General features: G+C 43.2%; 1 protein-coding gene across 1 annotated transcript in view; it reads right to left on the bottom strand.

Moving 5' to 3' along the window:
- The window catches only part of LOC126234871 (uncharacterized), a 190,501-nt gene extending 179,583 nt beyond the window's left edge, over positions 1–10,918 (bottom strand). Inside the window, exon 1 of the mRNA XM_049943612.1 lies at positions 10,718–10,918. Coding sequence (XP_049799569.1) covers positions 10,718–10,918 — 201 coding nt within the window. The remainder of the gene's footprint in view (positions 1–10,717) is intronic.
- Between the last annotated feature and the right edge of the window lie 16,668 nt (positions 10,919–27,586).

Below are 27,586 nucleotides of genomic sequence, written 5' to 3'. Positions count from 1 at the left end.
AATCTCTACTCAATAAAATCGGTAACACTATATTTTCTGTGCTCTTGGTTTTGTCACGGGTTTAATGCATATGTGTTTTGAAAGCAAGCGCTATTGTGTTCACAGACAGATAGCGATGCTAACTGCAAGTACCAGCCTTTTTTTCTGCACGAGAAACAAATACTATTCGTTTTCAGGACAGATGACTTATTCATATGAAGCAACTTCCTTTTCTCCAATTTCTTTTTCTTACGTTATAAAAAAAGTCACGTGCTGCCACATCTGGTGAATGGATGCAAAAGTATTTCGGCTCCCAGTCCACATGCTTTTACTAGTCAGAGGCCTACCTACATCTGTTGGCCTAGATGTAGAAGATCTAGAACCCGTGTGTGGGTGCTAATCTTGTCAGGTAATTATTCATTGTGGTTCCCAACTTTTACTGTACCATAATTTTTACATTAGACCGCCTTAGCTTAGGAACCGATGCAAACTTTTGTTGTCTCGGGCAACGACTGATCCGGTATGCCTTTTTTTTGTTTTTGTGTCGTATTAAGAATCAAATTGTTGATTTGGGCGTGACAGTTAACCATAAATATTTCATACAGTGCACAGATCAGCAGCAAAGACAAATACGAATACCGAATGAAATGTTAAATACCGTGCGAAGGTTATGATAACGTAAGTATAGAGTTTACTTTATGTAGATAGACGTACGATACGATCGTATTACGTGGATAAACTTACGATGTGAACAAAAATGTAGAATGGTTGTACGAAAAAAGACGTGGTCTCAGGGTTCATGTGAAGTAGCAGCTTTGAAACTCAGGACATTGTACGAATCTCTCCATGTCCACATACTGCTGTTGATAAAGGCGACTTGTCCATTGGCGTCTGGGTGGCAAAAAGCTTGCGCTTGATTGAACACTTTGTAAAAGTAGTTGTAACGTAACGCACAAGAGCCATATGACCAAGCGCGCGATGGAATAGCACGAAGTAATACAGAGAAAAAGTGACAATCAGCCAATATAATATGTGAAAATATCTTTACAATGAATGACAAAGTGCGGACAACTATGCGCTAGGATAGGCTCACTATTGACATCCAATGATTTGACGACCTGCAGGAAGAAGCATCCTAAGACACAAAAACAGTCAACTGACAGTTTAATTAATTTCATTAATTGACCATTTTGACCATTTAACTAGTTGAGGATTTAACCCGTTGAACAACTAACTGATGGATCAAAATATTCCCACCTTATTGGGAGCCTTACCGATATGTGTTTAAATCTAACTTATCTATCAGCTGCACAAATGCATCGTTTCAAAAAATGTGTTTGAAAATTTCTCGGATGATTTCGTAAATGAAATCTTACATCTGAAACAAAACCAGAGAAAAGGATACTGTGTAATGAATTAAGCACTACATGAACGCTGAATGAGTCGAGCAGCAAATAATAAACTATTGAAAAAGACAGTACTATTATCATCTCTCATCTTGAAATTCTTGCTATTTAAAGTATGCAACAATAAAAATTTAAAATTAAGAAACCGTAGCTGGAAAAATTCACATGAATAATTCTGGCCAGAAATGTTCCAACAGTCAGTCCGAATTAAGTATTATTGTTTGTAATAAACAGAAGAACTGCGAAAAAATAGTATCAACGTTTGAATCCTGGACGAACACTGACGAATTTAAGCTTGTTTTGTCCGAACAGAAATTTTCTACAAGATAGCATAGTAGTATTTGAAAAAATGTAGTAAAACATTTTCTGTAAGTTAGAAATAAGGTGCCCTTTTTCTGACAATTATTTTTATTCAGCAATTTTCGAGTTAGTTTAATTTTCTGTGTGACTATCGATAAACCTTTAAACGCTCGATCAAACAGTGTATCATTTTTACAGCGCTGGACATGATTCTGGTCTGCTTTGTGCATTGTTTTGTACGTCCAAAGATTTTTCGATGATTTTAAGCCGCTGGTGAACAAATATTTAACGTATTAAGAACGAAACGATAATGCAACGACGAGTTTTTTTAAATACTGATGCATCGCTTAAGTTGCAACGCAGTTTTGCGAAACACAGTTTCACGTAAAAACGCGAGATTTTTCGAACGTAAAAGGACGAAAGATTTTTGCAAACGTTACCATAACAATATTTCTTAAATATTATTATTGGTATCACTTTAAATCGTCTCACCTCGAACTATTCGCTTAAAACAGGATTTTATGTGCAATTTCAGACTACTATATAGCGTTAACGGATAAAGCTTACACAAAACAACAGGTCGCCCATTAATTACATGTATTTGTCCATCTCCTTACAAAATTTGAACTGATCCGCACAAGTCTGAAATAAAGGAGTGCCGCGCTCAAAAAGAAAAACCTGAAAAACGTGTCTCTTCACATAAAATCCGAATTAACCTGGATTTGTGAAACCGAGCTTCCAATTTTATCGTAATAATGAATTTTTTATTTATCTGATTCACTTTAAACCGTTACCACGCATTCAAGACACGTAAGAACCAATTTTACGTGTCACATTTAGTTCGATTTTATCGTGTTTTTATAACGGATAAGGATTACTGGATTTAAAACATTCTTTGTGACTTTATCAATTTGTGTACCTTCGTGCAGAGTTTGAACTGATTCAAAAATCTCCCAGGAAATTATGTTTTTGTCCTTAAAATCCGAATGGTACACATACGAATGGTTCCATTAGCTAAGCATTAATTTCAGCACAATTAACATCTTTTACAAAAGAAATTAATCGATTCGCGCAACTTGCCTGAGCGCTAGCTCCGGTTCGTCGTTAAAACTTTACTTAATATACTGTAACACAGCTACAGTAAGACATTTTCGAATGGCTATGCGTATGATAGCTGTTCTGGACTAAACCAAAAACTTTTTATGCCATGTTTCTAGCTCAAATAGGAACCGAGCACCAAGAACCCATTCCCCCTCTCACCCCAAACTGCGATTCCCCGTGCGGCCTTTCCATACATATTTGTTACAGCATAGGCACTATAGTTTTATTTATGACCGATCGGGTGATGCTGAGGGAATTAGATTAGGTGAGACACTTAAAGTATTAAACAAGTTTTGCTACTTGGGGAGCAAAATAACTGACGATGGTCGAAGTAGAGAGGATATAAAATGTGGTCTGGCAATGGCAAGGAAAGCGTTTCTGAAGAAGAGAAATTTGTTAACACCAAGTATAGATTTATATGTCAGGAAGTCGTTTCTGAAAGTATTTGTGTGGAGTGTAGCCATGTATGGAAGTGAAATATGGACGATAAATAGTTTAGACAAGACGAGAATGGAAGCTTTCGGAATGTGGTGCTACAGAATAATGCTGAAGATTAGATGGATAGAACACATAACTAATGAGGAGGTATTGAACAGGATTGGAGAGAAGAGAAATTTGTGGCACAACTTGACTAGAAGAAGGGATCGGTTTGTAGGACATGTTCTGAGGCATGAAGGGATCACCAATTTAGTATTGGAAGGCAGCGTGGAGGGTAAAAATCGTAGAGGGAGACCAAGAGATGAATACACTAAGCTGATTCAGAAGGATGTAGGTTGCAGTACGTACTGGGAGATGAAGAAGCTTGCACAGGATATAGTAGAATGGAGAGATGCATCAAACCAGTCTCTGGACTGAAGATCGCAACAACATGAATTATGACGTTTGGCTGTTAGTAAAATGCTTTTTTTAAGATTAGTTACCTGTATTCTAAAAAAGTACAGCAACTACAGCCAGATCAGTGTCATCGCTGGAGCTGAAAGGAATCCTAAATTGCGTCGTGTAAACTAAAGTCGAGTGTTATTGCAACATAATGCGCTGAGTCTTTGGAGATGTTGTACGGATAACAAAAGTAGTCACTTAACTAACAGTAGCATTTACGACACGTTAGCTCAATGAATACATTTGTGTTCACGCTAATGACTACATCACTGTCTTAAACCCTTTTTAATCCGAGCGCTAACTTCTTGGTCGTCCACTATTATTATTTTCTCTTGATTCTTGCACATACTGTATACTACCCGTCTCTCCCTATAGCTTATCCATATTTTTCTCAGAATTTCGAACATCTTGCCCCATTTTACATTGTCGAACTCTTTTTCCAGGTTGACAAATCCTATGAATGTTTCTTGATTATTCTTTAGTCTTTCTTCCATTATCAACCGCAATGTCAGAATTGCGTCTCTGGTGCCTTTACCTTTACTGAAGCCAAACTGATCTTCATCCAACACAGTCTCAGTTTTCTCTTCCACTCTTCTATATATTATTCTTGTCAGCAAATTGGATGCTTTAACTGTTAAGCCGATTGTGCGATAATTCTCGCACTTGGCAGGTCTTGCAGTGTTTTGAATTGTTGGGTAATATTTTTCTGAAAGTCAGAAGGTATTTTGCCAGACTCATACATTCTACACACCAACGTGAATAGTCATTTTGTTGCCACAGTTCAATCTGTACATCGAAGAAGGCAAGGCAAAGGTCAACAAGGACTTAAGAAATTCTGATGGAATGTGATGTATCCCTTCTGCCATATTTGATCTCAAGTCCTCCAAAGCCCTCTTAAATTCTGATTCTAATACTGTATCCCCTACCTCTTCTAAATCGACCCCTATTTCTTCTTCTTTCACATCAGGCAATTCTGCAGTTTCAAATGTCAGTTCTCAATAGAGTTCCTCGAAAACAACATCGTCTTCCATCCAGGGATTCCCATCTGAATTACTTGACGGGTGTGATCCGACAGTTGGAAAAAAGATTACCCACCATACAAAGTGACTCTCATGAACAGTTTAATTAATTACTCTGTCAATTTGATATCAATGACATTCCACTGAGTGGAGGAAAATTAGGTCCAGTCATAAGATGCATATAGATTTATGTGGGCACTTGATCTTTACAGAGCCACAGGACATATAGGTGATTTGTGATTCTTAAAAGAAAGCGTACCACATCTCCCACTTCATCTTTGCCTAATTCCTCTTATGTTTCAGATACGTTGTTTGGTGGTTAGGCCTCAGCAATGAAGTTATGGTCTGGAAGAGGAAGGCAGTTGAAATTTGCCTGGGAAGTGACATGGAGTGTGTGGAGATGCATGAAAAAGGGGAGGGGGGAGACTTAATGATGGAGGAGCGGTAGCCGGCTAAAAGATCTGATGTGAGTAGGCAGCCAGTATGGGGTTAATGTTGGGATTTACGAGAGCACGCGGGTCATGCAAACGCACAGTTCGTTCTCTCAGCACATAGATATTTTTTTAGCTAAGGACACAACACTGTTAATTAATGCGTGCCGGCCGGGGTGGCCGAGCGTTTCCAGGCACTTCAGTCTGGAACCGGGCGAACGGTACTGTCGCAGGTTCTAATCCTGCCTCTGGCATGGATGTGTGTGATGTCCTTAGGTTATTTAGGCTTAAGTAGTTCTAAGATCTAGGGGACTGATGACCTCAGAAGTTAAGTCCCATAGTGCTCAGAGGCAATTAATGCATCATAGTATATTAAATTGAACTGGTAGAAAAAATGAAGAAACGCCATTAACTTTAACATCAAAAGAGTTTATAACACTGCAACTGGATTTACATGGCTTGTACAATCAGATACCAAGTTTGGTTTATTACGTACTATGCCTCAACAGAACAAATAGTCCTGTCACGGAAAAGCCACGTATAAGACTTCCTTTAACTACGGCTATACCATAACCTTAAAGTTGGAGGCAGGTCGTGAAATAAGATCTTGTTAAAGCAATTATGGTATAAAGCAACAGAGCAGTGTTACCCTCTGAGAGGAATTTTGTTATGTTGACCGTGTTGTACCTAACGGAGGTGGCTTATCGGGAGTGAAAATCAGTATTACGTAAATATTTAAACAGTAATAAACAATAATTTACCTATCTATATTGTTCAAAGAATAAAGACAACGGTCGCCAGTCTAATTAGGCATAAGAATGAGTAACATTCTTGTTCAAGAATTTGAAAATAAGTAACTTCAATGGGCAAACACAGCCTATACTTTGTCACACGAGAGTGCAATGAACGCTGGCACCTGCACATTTTCACGCTAAGGTTGGAGCTGACAGAGCAGAACAAACTATTTGCATAATGGTAACAGAAAATGGCATACACTTTTACCTTCAACGCTTGGTCAAACTGAATGGTCTCAATAATATTATTATCAATATTCACTGTAGAATCATAAAATGGACATAGAGTCTGAATTTATTTTTCCAATTAATTTTCTACCTGACATGGAAAAATAAATATTTCACTAGCAAACTATTTCTCACTGACCTTTGAATAAAAGAAGCTACTGTTATCATAGATAGTGGTCTTTCTGTTACTTGTTACCTAGCATAAACACAATAGACAAACTGTGGTCCTGTTACACTATTAATATGCACTTCCAATACACAAGAGAGACAAGCACTTAACAAACATGAGTATATAACTTTCCACAAACGCAGTTCACTACTTTTGAGACACGATATTGACATATTTGTAAGAAACTGACTCACCTTTTACAATTTACAACAGGCAGCATTATGACCAATACCCAAGCGTAACTTTATAAGCCTCAGTCTTGAGAACTTTCACTTTAGAAGTTGGCAACAAAATTTTAATAAGCAATTTTAATAGAAAAATTATTAGCAGCAAGCATTATTTACTATTCCAGAATGAAACTTCCTGGCAGATTAAAACTGTGTGCCCGACCGAGACTCGAACTCGGGACCTTTGCCTTTCGCGGGCAATCAAGTTTCATATCAGCGCATACTCCGCTGCAGAGTGAAAATCTCATTCTGGAAATATCCCCCAGGCTGTGGCTAAGCCATGTCTACGCAATATCCTTTCTTTCAGGAGTGCTAGTTCTGCAAGGTTCGCCGGAGAGCTTCTGTAAAGTTTGGAAGGTAGGAGACGAGGTACAGGCAGAAGTAAAGCTGTGAGTACCGGGCGTGAGTCGTGCTTCGGTAGCTCAGATGGTAGGCCGGCACGGTAGCTCAGCGTGTTCGGTCAGAGGGTTAACAGCCCTCTGTAATAAAAAAACTGAGCTAGTCGATCAACAACGAACTTAAACAGATGTCTTACGACGTCCGCCCCGAACAGATGCAACGGACAATAGTGAACAAAATGAGATTAAAAAAAAAAAAAAGTGGTAGAGCACTTGGCCGCGAAAGGCAAAGGTCCCGAGTTCGAGTCTCGGTCGGGCACACAGTTTTAATCTGGCAGGAAGTTTCATTATTTACTATATTACTCAGTTCTCTTGCCACATTAACTTTAACTTTCTTTTTACTATGTTCAAGAGGCATTAATTAGTAAAACACTGGGTATTAATGTTCTTTCAATAAGGGCACTCGGTAATCACTTTAGCATGGGAAGGACCCTAAGTGGAAATGTAACAGAGGGATAAAAAATCAAGGTAGGTATAAGAGTTCGAGTATAAGTTACCTCATATTTGCGCACACTAAAACATCCACTGAGCGGATCCTTCACCATACATTTGTACTATTCCTTGGTTTCTTTTCAGTGATTGCGCAGTGTGGTGGCGATTGCATGTTGGTAGGTGGATTAGCGGATAGAATTGCTGGACTGTCATTTCTTGGTGGCGATGACAGATATCAATTCCAGAATAGTTCCAGCTCTTTATCTATCCATCCGAGGCATTGCAAAGCGGCACGGAAAGCCTATCTCGGCACCAGCACAATATACAACTTTTACATGAGCAGTTGACAGTTTTGTAGCTCGTCCCGGACTGACTTGGTTCCACCTTTCTATCCATGCCAACCACATTTTGCGCGCGCTACTAAGTTCCGTTCCGGAGGGGAACCACACCATCTTTTACACACAAAATTATTTAAATAAAACTATTTAATTTTAAAGATAAACCAAAGAGATTATATGACAAAGACAAAACATATGATTTGCTCATATTGTACATGTTGCAGAGATTACACTTCCTACACTCTAAAAGACATAATAAAAGTTTTTATAAACAAAGGAGTATACAATTTTGTGTTATCGATTCAATCAAACACATTTACAGAAGCTCAACGATGTAACAGTAAATAAAACAAAAGACAAAATGAATCAGTAGAGCATTAGAGCTATGGTGTTACAAGATGAAGCACTACTTCAGTTTGAGAATCGTTCGGCGTACGACATATCGTGTTGTAAGTGGCCTGCTGTTAGAACGACCAGCCCGGGCGCCTAATTCCGCCTCTGTTACTCGTTCAAAACGACGTCAGATATTACCTGAAGTACTGGGAGTTCGCTTACTCACGATAGAGGAATGCACTGGTACGCTCGCTCTATCGATTCAGTTCTGGTAATATATGCCACCCATTTCGGGGAAACCTGGTCGCTCGCAGTTGCTTTAGTGCTGAAGTATAGATCGCTAACAAGCGAATCGTGACTCAGCTACCTGCAGAGAAATGTTCACCACTTTTCGTTGCTTTGCCTCAGTTTTTTTTTAAATCTAAAAGCGGGCATTTCCGTAAAAAGCTTTATAATAAACTGAGGAGACAGAAGTCGTGGAATAGCGGTGTGCACATACACAGATGGCAGTAGTATCGTATACGAAAGGTATAAAGGGGTAGCGCATTGGCGGAGCCGTCATTTGTACTCAGGTGGTTCATGGGAAAATATTTCCGACGTGATTATAGCCGCACTGTAGGGAAGCAGCCTACTCATGCCGTAGTAAATTCACATCAGTCTTTCCATTGTGTGCCAGCCAGTCCGCTGTAACTAGCTCTGACGTCATAAATGTTGCGCAATACTTTAAAAATCAAATAAATAACCTAAAATGTTTCTAGCATGTCAGTAGTAATACTAAATTAATATGTGTTGAATATCAGTTCGATAACTTTAGCCATTTTCGAAATTTGGACGTTTTTCTGTAAAAATCATTGGCGCAACAGAAAAGAGCTAGAAAATTCAAAATTGATAATTAGATTCCTTTTTCATAATTATTTAATAGAAACAGTCTTCTGGATCTCACAAATTAAAATTTTAGTGGATATTCATGATTTTCTGGTTTTTGTCTTAAAACTTAAGGAAGCAAGATAGATTAAGTAGGCTAATAAATAAGGTTAGGATGTTTATATTTAAGTAGTTGGGAGATCCGCTATAACTATGAAGATGTGAGAAGTTTCATTTGAATACCTATAAAACTATAGCGATAGCGTATCTCCAAAGGGCCAGTTCAGAGCTCGTCTACTGCGTGCAGTGTAATTAAATTAATTCTCTCGCCCAAAATATTTAACTTAGGCACGTCAAAATTTTATTATCAATACTTACCTGCGTGCTGAATGCACATTTTAATTAAGAGCTTCATCGGCCATCAGCAAGAGAAGCTATGATTTATTAGGTAACTTAAAGTGGTGCATTACTAGCCCAGCGGCTAGTCGGGAGAGCCGATTTGATCAGGCGTTCCCTTAGCCGTCCGCACCGCGGCTTTATATATAAGAACGCTGCGCGAGGAAGGAAGGGCCACGCACACGCGCACTCGTTCGCGTTGAGATGTCGGAGCGAGAGGTTGTCCGTACAGCGAAGGGTGTGGCGGATCGCCGTCCGGCAAAGCCCGCTTTGTCGACGGCCCCATCCGGCCCCCCACCTACGACGGCCCTGGCCATGAATATGGATACGGAAATGGATTACGTTTCGGATGCACTGCAAGTTCCGCTGCCCGATTCGGACGACGAGTCGACAGCAAGAACTGACGTTCCCGCCACCGCCGGGACAACGAAACGCCGCGCTACTACTGCCACCGGAACCACCCGCGCGCCTCCTAAGGGCAAAAAGGCGAAACAGACCGATGTCGCCGTTGATGACGAAGGGTTTCAACTCGTCAAACGGCCAGCCAGGAAGGCTCAGCTCTCCTCAGCGCCGCCGGTTCAGATGGCAAACGCCTTTGAGGAACTCGCTGATGGTGTGGAGATGCCTGCTCAGACGAGAGAACCCAAACCGCCACCCATTGTGGTCCAACACAAGGAGGACTACGACGGCCTCTACAGGATGCTACTTCGCCTTGTCGGCCAAGATAACGATATTATCAAGCCAGCTGGCGCCAACCTTTATAAGGTGACCTTAAAATAGGCTGAAGATTACAGGAAGGTTACGGCTACGTTTGGGGCACACGAGAAGCCGTTCTATACTTACCCGTCTGCAACGGACAAGACACTCAAGATCGTCTTCCGGGGCCTACCTCGAAACTACAGCCTGGATCACGTCCAGCGACAGCTGGAGGATATGGGCTATGGATTTGGCCTCCGATCGATATCCCGCCTCCCCTCTCGCCGCACCCGAAAGGAGACTCCGCTGGTCCTTGTGGTCACCTGTGATATCCCACACAACCGCAGGCTATGGCAGGTCACGAAGATCGCGGCGACACCTGTCACTACGGAAAAACTGCGCTCGAAGAGGGGCGAACCGCAATGCTTCAACTGTCAAATGGTTGGGCATGTGGCACGGTTCTGCACGCTGCCCCCCCGCTGTGTTAAGTGTGCGGAGGAGCACGCCAGTCGCGACTGCACACGGCAGCGGACAGATGGACCGCCCAAATGCGCTGGATGTGGTGGGGAACATGTGGCCTCCTACCGCGGCTGTTCCAGCTTCCAACGGGCTGCGGCACGGAGCCGTGGTCAACGACCCGGCTCCATAAAGCGGCCTGCACCAGTCCGACCTGGCGTCAGTTTTGCTGCTGCTACTTCCTCTGGCTCCTCCCCGCAGGCCTCCCTACCTGCGCCGAAGCCGGCCACTGTTGCACGGGCTCCCGCCTCCGAGACGGACCGCCGTCCACGGGCCGCAGCGCGACCACCAGCGCGGCGCTCTGCACAGCAGCAGGATGAAGACCAGGGCCAACACGACCACTCCCAACAGGGACGATAGGCTGACGTCGTGCCGACCCCGGCTCAACACTCACGGCCTGCAACTGTCCCATCCCAGGCGGCCGATTCCAGCATGGCCGAAATGAAGCTCCTCTTGCAAGAACTTCGGGAGCTTCTCAAAGATATCCCACGGCAACTCATTGCCGCTGTCAGTGCAGCCGTTCAGGCACTCTCCACCGGACCACTGGCATCCCAGCATGGCCCGTAGTCAACGAGGCGTCACTGTATGCGTGTGGAATGCCCAGGGCATCCGCACCCAAGATGGCGAATTTCGGCAGCTGCTGCGGGATGAGGCCGTCGACATTTGCCTGGTTTCCGAGACTTTTCTCAAGCCTGGTGTCCATGTCCGGGCAGCCAACTACGTGTGTTACCGGACCGACAGGCCAACTCATGGCGGTGGCACTGCAATCTACGTCCGGACTTCCCTGGTGCACCATCAAGTTCCTCTTCCACAGCTCCAAGCGATAGAGGCCACTGCTGCAGCTGTCAACACCTCGCATGGGCGCATCACGTTTGTTGCTGTCTACCGTCCGCCTGGCCGACAGTTACTCCTCCCGGACGTTGACGCTTTGCTGGCATTACCTGGAAAGGTCTTTGCTGGTGGTGACTTTAACGCTAAGCACACCGAATGGCATTCCCGTGTCACCAACAACCACGGACGCAAACTTCTCCGAGCGGCCCAGCGGTGGAACGCCATCATCCTCGGGCCTCATGAACCCACCCACTTTAGCAACAACGGTGGGCCTCCAGACGTGCTCGACATTGCGGTGGCCAAGGGTGTGCCCTATGTTATCTCTGCCAGCACCCGCACTGCCTTATCTTTGGACCACGTCCCAGTTATATTTGACATTGACGTCGATGCCCAGCCAGTGACGCGGAGAGGCATCCCAACCAGGAACACCAACTGGAACCAGTATCAGGCGCTGTTGGAAGAGGGTCTCCGTGACACACCTGACGCAGACGCTGTTGGAGTTGATGGCTGTGCCCGATTCCTCCACGACTGTACTCTACAAGCGGTACTCCGAGCCACGCCGCGGCCGCGGCCGCGGTCTGGCCCCCCTGACCGATCCCGGCAACTACCACCGCATCTCATGGAGGCGATAACTACCAAAAACCGCTTCTTTCGTGAATGGCAGCTGACGCGCAACGCGGCGACGAAGAGGGCTCTCAACAGGATGAGGAGGGATATCAAAGTTGCCGTTGCAAACTACCGCCATCAGGACTGGTCCAACTGCCTGGCCACTCTTCGGGTTGATGATGGTACCGCCTGGAAAGCCACGCAGCTCTTCCTCCGCCGGCGTCAGAAGATTCCGCCGTTACAAGTTGGTCGCAACATCGTCAGCAGCCCAGTGGCCAAAGCCAACGCCATTGCTGACGTTTTTGAACAAAATTTCCAGCCCGTCATGGACCCCATGGATCGGGATCACGTTCGCCTGGTTGCTCAACGTCTCCCGGTGTTCCTCGCTGCTCCTACGGGTGACGACCATATCGATGAGGTGGATGCTGCTGAAGTCTCCGATCAACTTCGACGGCTCAACACGCGCAAGTCAGGCGGCCCTGACCAGATTACAAATGAAATGCTGCGACGAATGCCGCCGGCAGCCGCTGAACACCTGGCTAGCCTTTTTAACACTATCCTCCGCACTGGCTACTTTCCTCAGGAGTGGAAACACGCCGAGGTCATCCCCATCCGCAAGCCTGGGAAGGACCCTCGTCTCCCGAGCAGCTACAGGCCCATCAGTTTGCTGCCAGCTGTCAGCAAAGTCTTTGAAAGGCTGTATCTCTGCCGCCTCCTGCGTCACATCAGGGAAGAACGTCTCCTGCCGGACGAACAATGTGGTTTTCGCCCTGGACACGCGACAACCCACCAACTGCTTCGCCTCGTTGAAGAGGCCCTTGATGCCATCGAATGGCGGGAATACTTCGGAGCCATCTTCCTGGATGTTCCACAGGCGTTCGATTCTGTGTGGCATGAGGGGCTTCTCTTCAAGCTCCTGGACCTCGGTGTGCCCCTGCCGCAAGTCCGTCTCTTAAAATCTTGCCTCGCCGACAGAAGCTTTCATGTACGCACGGAGGACCTGTCGACGCGCCGCAGGGTTAGGGCTGGAGTTCCCCAAGGCTCCGTCCTCGGCCCCATACTATACATCCTGTATACCGCAGACATGCCGTGAATGGACAGGGTCCGCCTCGCCCTCTACGCGGATGATACGGCGATGTTCACGCGCAGCATGAATGCAGCTCTGCTCCAACGACGCATGCAGGCAGCGGCTGACACTCTTAGTCAGTGGGCCAGGCGGTGGCGCCTTAGCTTCAATGGGGCTAAGACGCAAGCCCTCCTCATCACCAAGAAGCGTATCCCTGCCGACCTACCGCAGATCACCATCAGGGGAACCGCCGTACCTTGGGGCAATACCGCTAAGTACCTGGGTGTGACGATGGATAGAGGGCTCACGTGGAGACACCATATCGACGACATCGTCAAAAAGGTCAGGGGTAGACTGTCTCAACTCTACCCCTTTCTCAATCCGACACCTGCGCTCCCGCCAGAACTGGGTGTTGCGCTCTATCTTACACTTATACGTCCGCTTATCGACTACGCCGCTGTGGTCTGGGGCAATGCTGCAGCGACCCATGTCGATCGTCTGCAACGCCTTCAGAACCGGATTCTCCGTCTGGCATTGCACCTCCCTCGGGACTTCCCGTCGGACGACCTTAACCGCCTCTCCAACATTCCTACTGTTCGAGAACGGTTCCATCAGGCTGCACCGCTCTTTTACGAGAAGTCCGCGCAGTCCGAAAACCCGCTCCTTCGAGCCCTGGGCCACCGAGTGCAGCGTCTTAACGCAACCAGATGGCCCCACCTGCTTCGCAACCACTGAGTTGCCAGCACGTCCAGAACACCGTCCCCGCAGACTGACAGGACATCGCACATGAAGTCAGGCCACATCACATGCTCCGTCAGTTTGGAGGCATAGCCTTCCGGCTTAGACTCCACCGGCCCACAGGGGCTCATCTGTCCCTGTCAGGCGGCAGCAGCAACAGGAAGGAAGGCCCCAGTTCTCTCCAGACGCTGAATAGCACGCCATATGTGTCGGGAGTCGCGTCGCGTCGGTATCATTGCTACAAACAGCCTCGGGTGCCGTATTAAGTTACTCGAGATACGCGTAACCATGAAATCATTTTCGAGTGAAGTGTTAATTCTGGGATGACTTTAATTATCGATCTTCAGTTTGCGTATTGTCGTATTTTCACGTGCCGCCGCGGGACAAACATTCTACCATTATTTAGCGTGGCGTTTGATGAACCTAATCATCAAATTATGGCGAGCATTCATTTTAACATTTAATTTGGACATTTATAGACTATGAACTGCTCTGTTAGTTAGGTTGTGTGGATTCTTTTGTTTTTCATCTGTGACTTTCAGAATATACTCAACTATTTTAGAAAATCTTTTTTGATTATAAATCCCGGACAATCTCCTAATTCCTCAGAGCTATAAGCTGTAACTATAAGTGTATTCTCAGATGAAGTGGGCACTAGGAATTCTAATTACAGGCTTCACGTTTTGCTAATCACTTTCTGGTAGCCAATAATGTAGTTAGAGAGCCAGTGTTGAGAACGGCGAAAGACAGCATAAATAACATTCTAAATAATAGGAAATGCAGTGTTTCTACATTCAAACAAATTATATAACAGCAACATATTTTGCAACCCGCCGCCCCACAGCACGACGGCAATTAACAGACTTCGAACGCGGAATGGTAGTTGAAGATAAGTGCATGGGACATTCCATTTCGGAATTTAGTATTCCGATATCCATAGTGTAAAGAATGTGCCGAGAATACCATATTTCAGGCATTACCTCTCACCACGGACAACGCAGTTAGCGTCAGCCTTTAATTAACGATAGAGAGCAGCGGCGTTGGCGTAGGGTTGTTAGTGCTAACACAAGCTACACTGCAATAAATATACGCAGAAATCAATGTGGGACGTAATACGAACTTATCCGTTAGGATATTGCGGCGAAATTTCAGTTAATGAGCTACAGCAGCATCCGACAGACGCGAGTGACTTCGCTAAGAACACGACGTCGCCTGCAGCTCCTTTCCCGGGATCGTCACCATATCCGTTGAACCGTAGACGACTGAAAAACCATGGTCTGTTGAGATGAGTCCCGATTTCAGTTGGTAGGATCTGATGGGAGGGTTTGAGTGTAACGCGGACCCCACCAAGCCATGGACCCAAGCTGTCAAAAAAGCACTGTGCTAGCTTTTGATTTGTCCATAATGGTGTGGGCTGTGTTTATATGGGTCCTGAACCGATCATTGACTGCTAATGCTTATGTTCATCTACTTGGAGACTATTTGCAGCCCGTCACGGACTTCATGTTCCAGAAAAATGATGCATTTTTTTATGAATGACAACGCGTCATGTCACCGGGCCACAACTGTTCGCTATTCTTCTCAAGAACACACTGGACAATTCGAGCCTATGATTTAGCCACCCAAATCGCCCGACATGAATCCAGTCGAACACTTCCGGGACATAATCGAGAGGTTAGTTCGTGCACATGGAAAAAGTTCAAAGAAGGGCAGCACGTTTTGTACTATCGCGAAATAGGGTAGAGGGTGTCACTGAAATGATACAGGACTTGGGATGGACATCATTAAAACAAAGGCGTTTTTCGTTGCGGAGCAATCTTCTCACGAAATTTCAATCAGCAACTTTATCCTCCGAATGCGAAAATATTTTGTTGACGCCGACCTACATAGCGAGAAACGATTACCATGATAAAATACGGGAAATCAGAGCTCGTACGGAAAGATATAGGTGTTCGTTCCTTCTGCGCGCTAACGAAACTGGAATAGTAGAGAATTGTTAAGGTGGTTCGATGAACCCTGTGCCAGACACTTAAATGTGATTTGCAGAGTATCCATGTAGATGTAGATGTAGATCCTGCACCGGCAACACTTCGGCTATAGAGGAAGCATTTCTCAGTATTTGTGCAGGGGGCTTCCAACAGCTTTTTGAGTCCATGCCGTGTCGAGTTGCTGCACTACGCCGAGAAAGAGTAGGTAGTACATGATAAGAAGAGGTATCGCACAACTTTTTCCGCTTCAGTATAAAGGAATATTGGTGAGACGTAGCTTCCGCCATGCATTGTACGATGACTTGCGGGGAATTTGTGTAGATGTAGAATCGACTGCTTTCAAGGTCTACGATGTTTCCAACAGCCATTGTAAATCCAAATGTAGCTCCGTAGAAGAATAACAGCTTGTAATAAAAGCGCATGGAGCACCAATTTGATAACTTCGTATTGTGTACATTTTATGCAGTTTCCAAACTCTAATTTCGAGCAGGCGCTAGTATAACTATTTCTTAGCTCAGAGCTTTCCAAACTGGGCGTCCCGACACCCCATGGGCGTCGAGTAATGAAGTAAAAGGTATCGCGAGACTAGAAAATTCAGAACGTAAAACAAACGAAAAACTTGCAATAAAATACACAGAAAACCTTCTTTTCGTTCGTGTAACTATAGACTACGTATTAAACGAGTCATCCGAATGTTGAACTCCACTATTCTGTGCGTGTAACTTCCATCATCGCACTGGACGTCTCTCTTCTGTTGGATTACATTGCCGCTATCTGCCGCTCCATGTCATAGCAAGCTCTTCGATTGGTAATATTAGAAGGTAGTACACTTTTCCTCCAGTCTGTTTCTTTGTTTCATTGGTGGCATATGTCATTATTTTCCTTCTTTTAAAATGATGTAATTTACAGAAGTCATCAAACATTGATACATTTATTGTCAGAAAGAGACCTTCGGCAGTTTGTGAAACATCAGATGCAGAGCAACAATGAAGCAATATTTCTGAATCTTCAGTAGATACAAAACAAGAATCAGAATAGGAATGAGGACAATAACAGGTTGTATCAGATCTATCCTTCTTCACTGGTTACCAACTCTAGGCCACATTGCCTGCCACATCTTCGAATACAGAATACGCTTCGCAAGGAATACGAAAAATTAATTAAAATTTCTCAAGTCCTAGTCCACTCTGACACGCCTACACTTAAATTGGGCCGATTAAAACCCAGACAGTCACCTATCATCTTGACAGAATCGCTACAAGCAATAGATTTCAGCGTGAGCAGAAGGTGGTCAGAAACGTGGAAAAATGTTGCCCATAAGGAATATTACACCCTCTTAAGACCTGGCTGTTGACCAGCAGACATGGAATTACTACGACATGCTTGCAAAACAATTAACAGGATTCGTACAATCCATAGCATATGTGCGGAAAGCCGCCACCGATGGGGAAAGGCTCCATCATCTTCAGGTGAGCGTGGCAAAGAACGTCAGACCATCAAACACAAACTGTAGCAGACGAGCTTACCCAGCAAATCTAGAAAGTTTCTTTGAATTGACAGAGGCAGCTCTTGACCGGGCTGAAAATTTAGGTCTAAATTTGTAGTTTTAGTCCTTTAGCTCTATTTGTTTGTAAAATCATGCAAGCCACAAATGTAAGTTGTAGTTCAGTTTGTATATGCATGTGGTAAAGAAAAACAACAGTTAAATAGTGCGTCTGAAACCTCTGTTCCGCGCCATCAAGTAGTAGCAAGAGAACAGAAGTTAGACTGTATAAAGAACAATGCTTAAGAATGGTGTGGTTGAGAAAAACAAAAGAATGCAATTTTGAAATGTTTCGATGGACATGTATAAGGGCAGTTAGTAACAAAATACGACCACTGATTCGCGACCATTATCTGTGTACAACATTTCAATCCATTATATCAAAAGAGGTATAATTTTTATAAAATCGCCTATGGCACGAAAAAATAACATTAATATATATGAAGATGAAACTTCCCGTACTCAAGGATATAGATTTTGCCGTAGTTAATTATATGAACTTTGGTTATTACTGAAGTGCTGTCTGTATGAGTTTGCACACGTTAAAGTCTGTTGTTCCGAAAAGAATAGTACTGCAGTGGGGCCTTTGTACCGCATAACACTCAGCTGATTTTGTGGTCGAAATATCTTCTCTGTCATTTCGGGACATCCTAATGTTACACGGTTCGTGTATTTTTCTTCTTCTCCACAGCTGAAAAGACGATTGATTGTCGATCAGTCCCTTTCGATGTAAGGATTTTTGAAAACGAGCGGTACTGAGTTTCATTCATGCAGCACTCTTGGCACCGTTTTCTTCATGTACTACTGCGTTGTTGTTGTTGTTGTGGTCTTCAGTCCTGAGACTGTTTTGATGCAGCTCTCCATGCTACTCTATCCTGTGCAAGCTTCTTCATCTCCCAGTACCTACTGCAACCTACATCCTTCTGAATCTGCTTAGTGTATTCATCTCTTGGTCTCCCTCTACGATTTTTACCCTCCACGCTGCCCTCCAATGCTAAATTTGTGATCCCTTGATGCCTCAGAACATGTCCTACTAACCGGTCCCTTCTTTTTGTCAAGTTGTGCCACATACTCCTCTTCTCCACAATTCTATTCAATACTTAATCATTAGTTATGTGATCTACCCATCTAATCTTCAGCATTATTCTGTAGCACCACATTTCGAAAGCTTCTATTCCCTTCTTGTCTAAACTATTTATCGTCCACGTTTCACTTCCATACATGGCTACACTCCAAACAAATACTTTCAGAAACGACTTCCTGACATTTAGATCTATACTCGATGTTAACAAAGTTTTCTTCTTCAGAAACGATTTCCTTGCCATTGCCATTCTACATTTTATATCCTCTCTACTTCGACCATCATCAGTTATTTTGCTTCCGAAATAGCAAAACTCCTTTACTACTTTAAGTGCCTCATTTCCTAATCTAATTCCCTCAGCATCACCCGACTTAATTAGACTACATTCCATTATCCTCGTTTTGCTTTTGTTGATGTTCATCTTATATCCTCCTTTCAAGATACTGGCCATTCCGTCCAACTGCTCTTCCAAGTCCTCTGCTGTCTCTGATAGAATTACAATGTCATCGGTGAACTTCAAAGTTTTTATTTCTTCTCCATGGATTTTAATACCTACTCCGAATTTTTGTTTTGTTTCCTTTACTGCGTGCTCAATATACAGATTGAATAACATCGGGGATAGGCTACAACCCTGTCTCACTCCTTTCCCAACCACTGCTTCCCTTTCATGTCCCTCGACTCTTGTAACTGCCATCTGGTTTCTGTACAAATTGTAAATAGCCTTTCGCTCCCTGTATTTTACCCCTGCCTCTTTTAGAATTTGAAAGAGAATATTCCAGTCAACATTGTCAAAAGCTTTCTCTAAGTCTACAAATTCTAGAAACGTAGGTTTGCCTTTCCTTAATCTTTCTTCTAAGATACGTCGTAAGGTCAGTATTGCCTCACGGGTTCCAATAATTGTACGGAATCCAAACTGATCTTCCCCGAGGTCGGCTTCTACTAGTTTTTCCATTCGTCTGTAAAGAATTCGCGTTAGTATTGTGCAGGTGTGACTTATTTTACTGATAGTTCGGTAATTTTCACATCTGTCAACACCTGCTTTCTTTGGGATTGGAATTATTATATTCTTCTTGAAGTCTGAGGGTATTTCGCCTGTCTCATACATCTTGCTCACCATATGGTGGAGTTTTGTCAGGACTGGCTCTCCCAAGGCCATCAGTAGTTCTAATGGAATGTTGTCCACTCCCAGGGCCTTGTTTCGACTCAGGTCTTTCAGTGCTCTATCAAGCTCTTCACGCAGTATCGTATCTCCAATTTCATCTTCATCTACATCCTCTTCCATTTCCATAATATTGTCCTCAAGTACATCGCCCTTGTATAGACCCTCTATATACTCCTTCCACCTTTCTGCTTTCCCTTCTTTGCTTAGAACTGGGTTTCCATCTGAGCTCTCGATATTCATGCAAGTGGTTCCCTTTTCTCCAAAGACCACCGAGCGAGGTGGCGCAGTGGTTAGCACACTGGACTCGCATTCGGGAGGACGACGGTTCAATCCCGTCTCCAGCCATCCTGATTTAGGTTTTCCGTGATTTCTCTAAATCGTTTCAGGCAAATACCGGGATGGTTCCTTTGAAAGGGCACGGCCAATTTCCTTCCCAGTTCTTCACTAACCTGAGCTTGCGCTCCGTCTCTAATGACCTCGTTGTCGACGGGACGTTAAATACTAACCACCACCACCACCACCATTTTCTCCAAAGGTCTCTTTAATTTTCCTATATGCAGTATCTGTCTTACCCCTAGTGAGATAAGCCTCTACATCCTTACATTTGTCCTCTAGCCATCCCTGCTTAGCCATTATGCACTTCCTGTCGACCATATTTTTGAGACGTCGGTATTCCTTTTTGCCTGCTTCATTTACTGCATTTCTATATTTTCTCCTTTCGTCAATTAAGTTCAATATTTCTTCTGTTACCCAAGGAGTTCTACTAGCCCTCGTATTTTTACCTACTTGATCCTCAGCTGCCTTCACTACTTCATCTGTCAGAGCTACCCATTCTTCTTCTACTGTACTTCTTTCCCCCATTCCTGTCAATGGTTCCCTTATGCTCTCCCTGAAACTCTGTACAACCGCTGGTTCTTTCAGTTTATCCAGGTCCCATCTCCTTAAATTCTCACCTTTTTGCAGTTTCTTCAGTTTTAATCTACAGTTTATAACCAACAGATTGTGGTCAGAGTCCACATCTGCCCCTGGAAATGTCTTACAATTTAAAACCTGGTTCCTAAATCTCTGTCTACTGGGTAACCCGTAAAATTTCTCGCCTGCATTAGCTGCGAAGATAAGCTCAACCGAAGCGCCTCACGTTTTACATTACTGCGCTGAAACGACTGATCAAGAAGAAACAAAAGCCCACTAAACGGAAGATGGCTGTGTCTATATCCTGTGTAAAGTAAAATATTCACGTAATTACAGTTTGGCTTCTGGGATTTTTGAAAGTGGACACCCACCAATAAATGCGTGAAAAAGTATGCTTTCTCTTACGGCCTTTAGATTACGTCACCCTCTCTTTAGTCAAAATTAATATTCATGTTGTTGATGTGGTCTTCAGTTCAGAGACTGGTCTGATGCAGCAGTCCATGCTAATCTATCCTGTGCAAGCTTCTTCATCTCCGAGTACCTACTGCAACCTACATCCTTCTGAATCTGCTTAGTGTATTCATCTCTTGGTCTCCCTCTACGATTTTTACCCTCCACGCTGCCGTCCAATACTAAATTGGTGATCCCTTGATGCCTCACAACATGTCCTGTGCCAGAAATTCCTCGTCTCCCTAATTCTATTTAATACCTCCTCCTTAGTTATGTGATCTACCCATCTAATCTTCAGCATTCTTCTTTAGCACCACATTTCGAAAGCTTCTATTCTCTTCTTGTCTAAACTATTTATCAGCCACGTTTCACTTCAATACATGGCCACACTCCATACAAATACTTTCAGAAATGACTTCCTGACACTTAAATCTATACTCTATGTTAACAAATTTCTCTTCTTCAGAAACGCTTTCCTTGCCATTGCCAGTCAACATTTTATATCCTCTCTACTTCGACCATCATCAGTTATTTTACTCCAAAAATGGTTCAAATGGCTCTGAGCACTATGGGACTCAACTGCTGAGGTCATTAGTCCCCTAGAACTTAGAACTAGTTAAACCTAACTAACCTAAGAACATCACAAACATCCATGCCCGAGGCAGGATTCGAACCTGCGACCGTAGCGGTCCTGCGGTTCCAGACTGCAGCGCCTTTAACCGCACGGCCACTTCGGCCGGCCTATTTTACTCCCCAAACAGCAAAACTCATTTACTACCTTAAGCGTCTCATTTCCTAATCTAATACCCTCAGCATCACCCGATTTAATTCGACTACATTCCATTATCCTCGTTTTGGTTTTGTTGATGTTCATCTTATATCCTCCTTTCAAGACACTGTCCATTCCGTTCAACTGCTCTTCCAAGTCCTTTGCTGTGTCTCTGACAGAATTACAATGTCATCGGCGAACCTCAAAGTTTTTACTTCTTCTCCATGAATTTTAATACCTACTCCGAATTTTTCTTTTGTTTCCTTTACTGCTTGCTCAATATACAGATTGAATAACATCGGGGAGAGGCTACAACCCTGTCTCACTCCTTTCCCAACCACTGCTTCCCTTTCATGTCCCTCGACTCTTGTAACTGCCATCTGGTTTCTGTACAAATTGTAAATAGCCTTTCGCTCCCTGTATTTTACCCCTGCCTCTTTTAGAATTTGAAAGAGAATATTCCAGTCAACATTGTCAAAAGCTTTCTCTAAGCCTACAAATGCTGGAAACGTAGGTTTGCCTTTCCTTAATCTATTTTATAAGATAAGTTGTAGGGTCAGTATTGCCTCACGTGTTCCAACATTTCTACAGAATCCAAACTGATCTTCCCCGAGGTCGGTTTATACAATATTCACGTGCGAAGTAAAAATAAACGTTTCCACGTTCTGGTGAGGTACAGCACACCAGTGTTCTTCATGTAATGTAGCCAGAAACGAATTTCGAAATCACTGATGAATCATCAGGAACGCGATAATAAAATCAGATGTTGTACAACTGTTCTTCTATTTTCGTACCTGGGCTATAGGATATTCTTATTTTGTTTTGGCGTATAAGGACGCATTGCATTGCAATGCTGTACCTACGGATTGGTCGTTCGATACATAATCTGCAAATCCTTTGCATCATTGTTCTCAACACAGTTTAATGATGTAACTGCATAGGCTTCCTAGGCAAGAGGTGGTTGACATATATTCTCTGGGTATGCAACCGCATCATACAGTAAAAAAAATGGCTCTGAGCACTATGGGACTTAACGTCTATGGTCATCAGTCCCCCAGAACTTAGAACTACTTAAACTTAACTGACCTAAGGACAGTACACAACACCCAGTCATCACGAGGCAGAGAAAATCCCTGACCCCGCCGGGAATCGAACCCGGGAACCCGGGCGTGGGAAGCGAGAACGCTACCGCACGACCACGAGCTGCGGACATTATACAGCAAAAGACTTTTACTTATGAAACCAAAGTTTCGGCTAGCAATAGCTCTTTATATGACGTGGTACCATACACAGAAAAACTTTTATTGCGTACTTTAATAAGTTTAAGTGTACAAACTTTTACTCTGTCTCACTTCAGTTTTTGACCACGGCTTGACGCTCTTTTTATGTCTACTTCGCGGAGTTTGTGGAAGTGAACAGTTGGCAAAACTGTAAGGAATTATATTAAGATGACTAAACTTTATCTTCTGCCCCTACCGATGACCTTTTATGCAACCAGCAATGCTATATATAGCCTTAGAAACCACGCGCGAGTTTTTCATACTCTCTCGCTCGGTACGCACAAATTGTTAGTCCTACAGAAAAATCAATACATCCTTTTCGGTAGGAAATTTAATGTAGCCAAATTTTGTACTGGGATTTCGGTAGAGACGGTAGTTTTCGAGTTATTCAAGAAAAATGCACAAAAGTGAGCTTCAAAGGCACCCTCACTTCCACACTCCGACACTCAGCCCCCACCAGTCAGTTTTTCTAGTTGTTGTTCATGGCACTCCCTCCACTCACTGTACAAAAATCTGCGATTGCACGAATTATTTTCCACATTCGAACTTTTTGGGTCCTCATTGACTGGCCTTATTACGCCACTGGCTTAGTCGAGCACTTACATATTGTAAAATTGACGTTTGTCTAAATTTTACATAATAACTTTGTTAATTTTAACAGCATGAAATAAACAATTACATCGTTACATTCGTCAGACCTTCTGACTACGAAATTACCGCGCTTGTAAGTGTTCAGTTTGGATCGAATTGTTAACGTAATTAGTTTTAGCATAATGTTTATAAAAATCTTTTTTCTTTCATTATCCTCTCCATCACATTTAAATTAATATTGTTAATGAAATAGCCGAATATTTTGGTGGTGTAATAGCCCAATTAATAGAGATCAAAACAGGTGGAATATCGAGAACAGTTCGTCTAGTCGGAAATTTTTTGTAAAATGGTAAGAGGTAGTGCCACGAACAACGTACTAGAAATCCTAACTGGTGAGGGATGAGTGTGGAGGTGAAAGTGCGTTTGAAGGTCGCTTTTGTGCATTTGTATGGAATAAACCGGAAAGCGTCATCTCCAAGGAAAACGTATCCGAGTACAAAATTTAATTACATTTAATTTCCTACAAAAAGGTCTCGTTCGTTTTTTCTGCAGCACTAACAGTTTGCGTGTAACGACTAAGAGGATATGAAAATCTCGCGCGTGGTTTTTGAAAGCCAGAAATAACATAGCGGGCTGCGTAGAACTGCGTCGGTAGGGGTAGTTGAACCACCCTTTATAAAACACCGTAGTCATCCAATACTGACAATAATATTGATCGTATGATAGTATTTCAGTAGTTGATGTATTAAGTCCAAATAGACGCCACGCAACCTGGCATCGTAAAACTGGATTTATAGGAACATATTGTCGTCGACCGTAAGTCATCGGAAGTCTTCACGTCAATGCCGTTATTTATCTGTTATATCGATGGCTGCGTGCAACGCGATACCCATCATCAATCAACTCAAGAAACCTGCTGAAAACGAATAACTTGGCTCTAAAACATTGAGAAGTTGTACTGACAGATCAACAAACTCAGCTTTGACCTACATTCCAGAGATTTATCGCTGGCAGATATACAGTAAGAAAGCGACGAATCGGAGGCATAAGATCATTAGTGTTAGTAAAGTAACGGCATCAATTAAGGAAAGGAGCTAGGTGGCTTCAGAAGAGGTTAAGGCACAATAACCCATATGTCAGAGCGATATAGTGAGCATGAATCACCTCTTTTTGTCCAGGATTAACAGACTACGAAATTAGTTCTGACTCAGTCTCAGGGAACACCTGATGAAGACGTCAAGTAATGACGTCGAAATATCGTGTTTGGAAGACGCTGATATCCGGCAGAAACCCCGATTTCCACGAGATGTCATCAAATCGCCGGGAAAGTCTAAGAAATTACAAGTTCTGACTCATTTACAAGAAGATTTGTATCGACAGTCACTGGGACACAAGGCATAGATTCAATCTGTGTTAGTATGCTAAGGAATTTAGTACACAAATGCTGCAGCTTCCATTAAACTTTATCAGGCTAGTGGGAAATTTAGAATTGAAAGAAGAGCGAGAAGAGGAGATTCCGTATCACCAAAACAACTCACAGCAAAAAAATGGTTCAAATGGCTCTGAGCACTATGGGACTTAACTGCTGAGGTCATCAGTCCCCAGAACTTAGAACTACTTAAACCTAACTAACCTAAGGACATCACACACATCCATGCCCGAGGCAGGATTCGAACCTGCGACCGTAGCGGTCGCGCGGTTCCAGACTGAAGCGCCTAGAACAGCTCGGCCACTCCGGCCGACAACTCACAGCAGTTCTAAATGAAATCCTCAGATTTCAAAACTGGAACAAAAAGTGAAACACGCTTTAATAGAACGCACTTTAAGCTCTAGATGACGAGGACCTAACTTATCTATCATCCCCATTCGCAAAGTCGCACCCAGCGTGTTATATTTGAGTTTTACGAAATGAGACAGAAGTCATATTTGACAGAATATTTTAAGTTTCATAACTATAAAGTATTAGCTTAGCGCCCGCTAATTCGCTTGCGTAGACTGTATGGTCTACTCATGTTTTGTATTACTTTAGTCGAATTTTTATGTTGCTCACAAACTGCAGTACCCCTAAAGTTTTCAGGGTAACTGAGGCCACAGAAGTATGGTCTTTTCCGAATTTACTTATAACCAAAGAGCAATAGTGATAGTTGGAGTCCAAGGTTTTTGTTAATCATTCCTTTCGCGTTCTGGTGGTGATATTCCATAGAAACTTTCATGCCCTAGCACATATATCTTTATGTATAACAGAGAAGTGAAATACCAGTTTTCATAGATTTAGTTTTAAAAATCTTTTAGTATAATGAAATATTTTCTGAAAAATTTTCATCCCCTATTTCTACCTCTTAGAGGTTGGATTGCCAAAACAGTGAAACATGTTTTTTTTTTTTAATTTCTAACCGAGAAGTCAAATACCAGATGTACCTTTACAAATGCTTTAGTACGTCTTTAATAATGATTTATTTTGAAAAAAGGTTTCGCTCACTATTTTATATCCTTAGTGGTTGAATTCCAAAAAGTGCTGAAACACGTATTTCTTTATTTCTGACTGAGACACCATATAACAATTATGTTAGGGCTAGCTTCAAAAGTCCCTTGAAAGGGACATTTTTCAAAACACTCTGTTAGGGGTGGAATTTCGCAAAATCCCTTCTTAAACGACGCCTACAGGTATAAGAACTACACCCTCTGTAAATTTCAAGTTCCTATCCTTAGTCGTTTGTGCTGGATTACGATGAGTCAGCGAGTCATTCAGTCGGGACACTGCATTTTATAAAACCGATAAACTGTAAGACCGGTTTCCTGACTGGAAATGGAGGGAAAGAGGCCCTGTGAACATATGTCTGGAAATGCATTGTTGCCACGGTACATGGCGCTGATGAACAGAAGTTCCTCTGACCAAGTGCCGTGTGTTCCTTCTATGTTACAGGCTGTGTGGTTGACGCATCGCACGGTAAGTAGCACAATGGTCCGATATTCATGCCAGGAACAAGTCGGGATGGTGTTGGTGGCGGTCAAGCAGATGGAAACGATCGAGAGGCAGCACGGCTATACCAAAACAAGTACCCTCACAGAAACCAACCACATCACACAACATTTGAAGCCCTTTTTGGACGGCTGTGTGATCGTGGGAGCTTTCAGACCGACGAACGTGCAGGGAGGAGGGGGACTGTGGATATGCCAGATTTGGAGGACCAGGTTCTATAGGATATCCTTTATAACCTCGTCCTGTTGCTGTATACAGAGAAGATTATGCGTCAAAATTTATAGAAATTAGGCAATTGTTTCAAAGGAGAACGAGCAACAAAATGGTTTCCATTTAGGATAAAGGATAAACATGAGTTTACTGCCAATTAGGAAATATATTAGAAACTTAAATATGGATATGTGCGTCAGAAATGGAGTCTTACTTTTTTCTTACATCACAATTCATCACTTCGTTCACTATGAGATATACTTCTGTGATTTCCGGTTTCTAATGTGTCCTTCCTCTTCGTGATATTAGTGCCACTGATGACTTTTTATATCTTTGGGGTAATGTACTTAAACCAGCTGTTCTCCTTGAGTTCTTTTCATGCCGAAGATTCCATAATTACTTAACCATCATTTTGATATTTTCGTTGCCTGGTATGTACTCTCGCTTCCCGCGCCCGGGTTCCCGGGTTCGATTCCCGGCGGGGTCAGGGATTTTCTCTGCCTCGCGATGACTGGGTGTTGTATGATGTCCTTAGGTTAGTTAGGTTTAAGTAGTTCTAAGTTCTAGGCGACTGATGACCAAAGATGTTAAGTCCCACAGTGCTCAAGGCCATTTGAACCAATCATTTGGTATGTACGCTTCTTGACGAAACTTTTTTTCGCATCTTCTGAATTTATATGTTCCACACAACGTACTGTATGTTTCTCCAACTTTCATACATTTGAGAACGTTTCCCATGTCTCCTTTCAGCAAGACAGGATTACTCTCCGTTCGTCTATACAAGAGAGTCTCAGAAATATGTTTGTGATTTGTTGCGTTATTCTTATCCCCAGTTTACTTTCCCTGATTTCTCTGGGTCGATTCCAAATAGGA

Source organism: Schistocerca nitens, chromosome 2, assembly GCF_023898315.1.
Source record: "Schistocerca nitens isolate TAMUIC-IGC-003100 chromosome 2, iqSchNite1.1, whole genome shotgun sequence".
NCBI lineage: Eukaryota > Metazoa > Arthropoda > Insecta > Orthoptera > Acrididae > Schistocerca > Schistocerca nitens.
The sequence above is the reverse complement of the archived record's forward strand: the minus strand, read 5'-3'. Positions and strand labels throughout refer to the sequence as shown.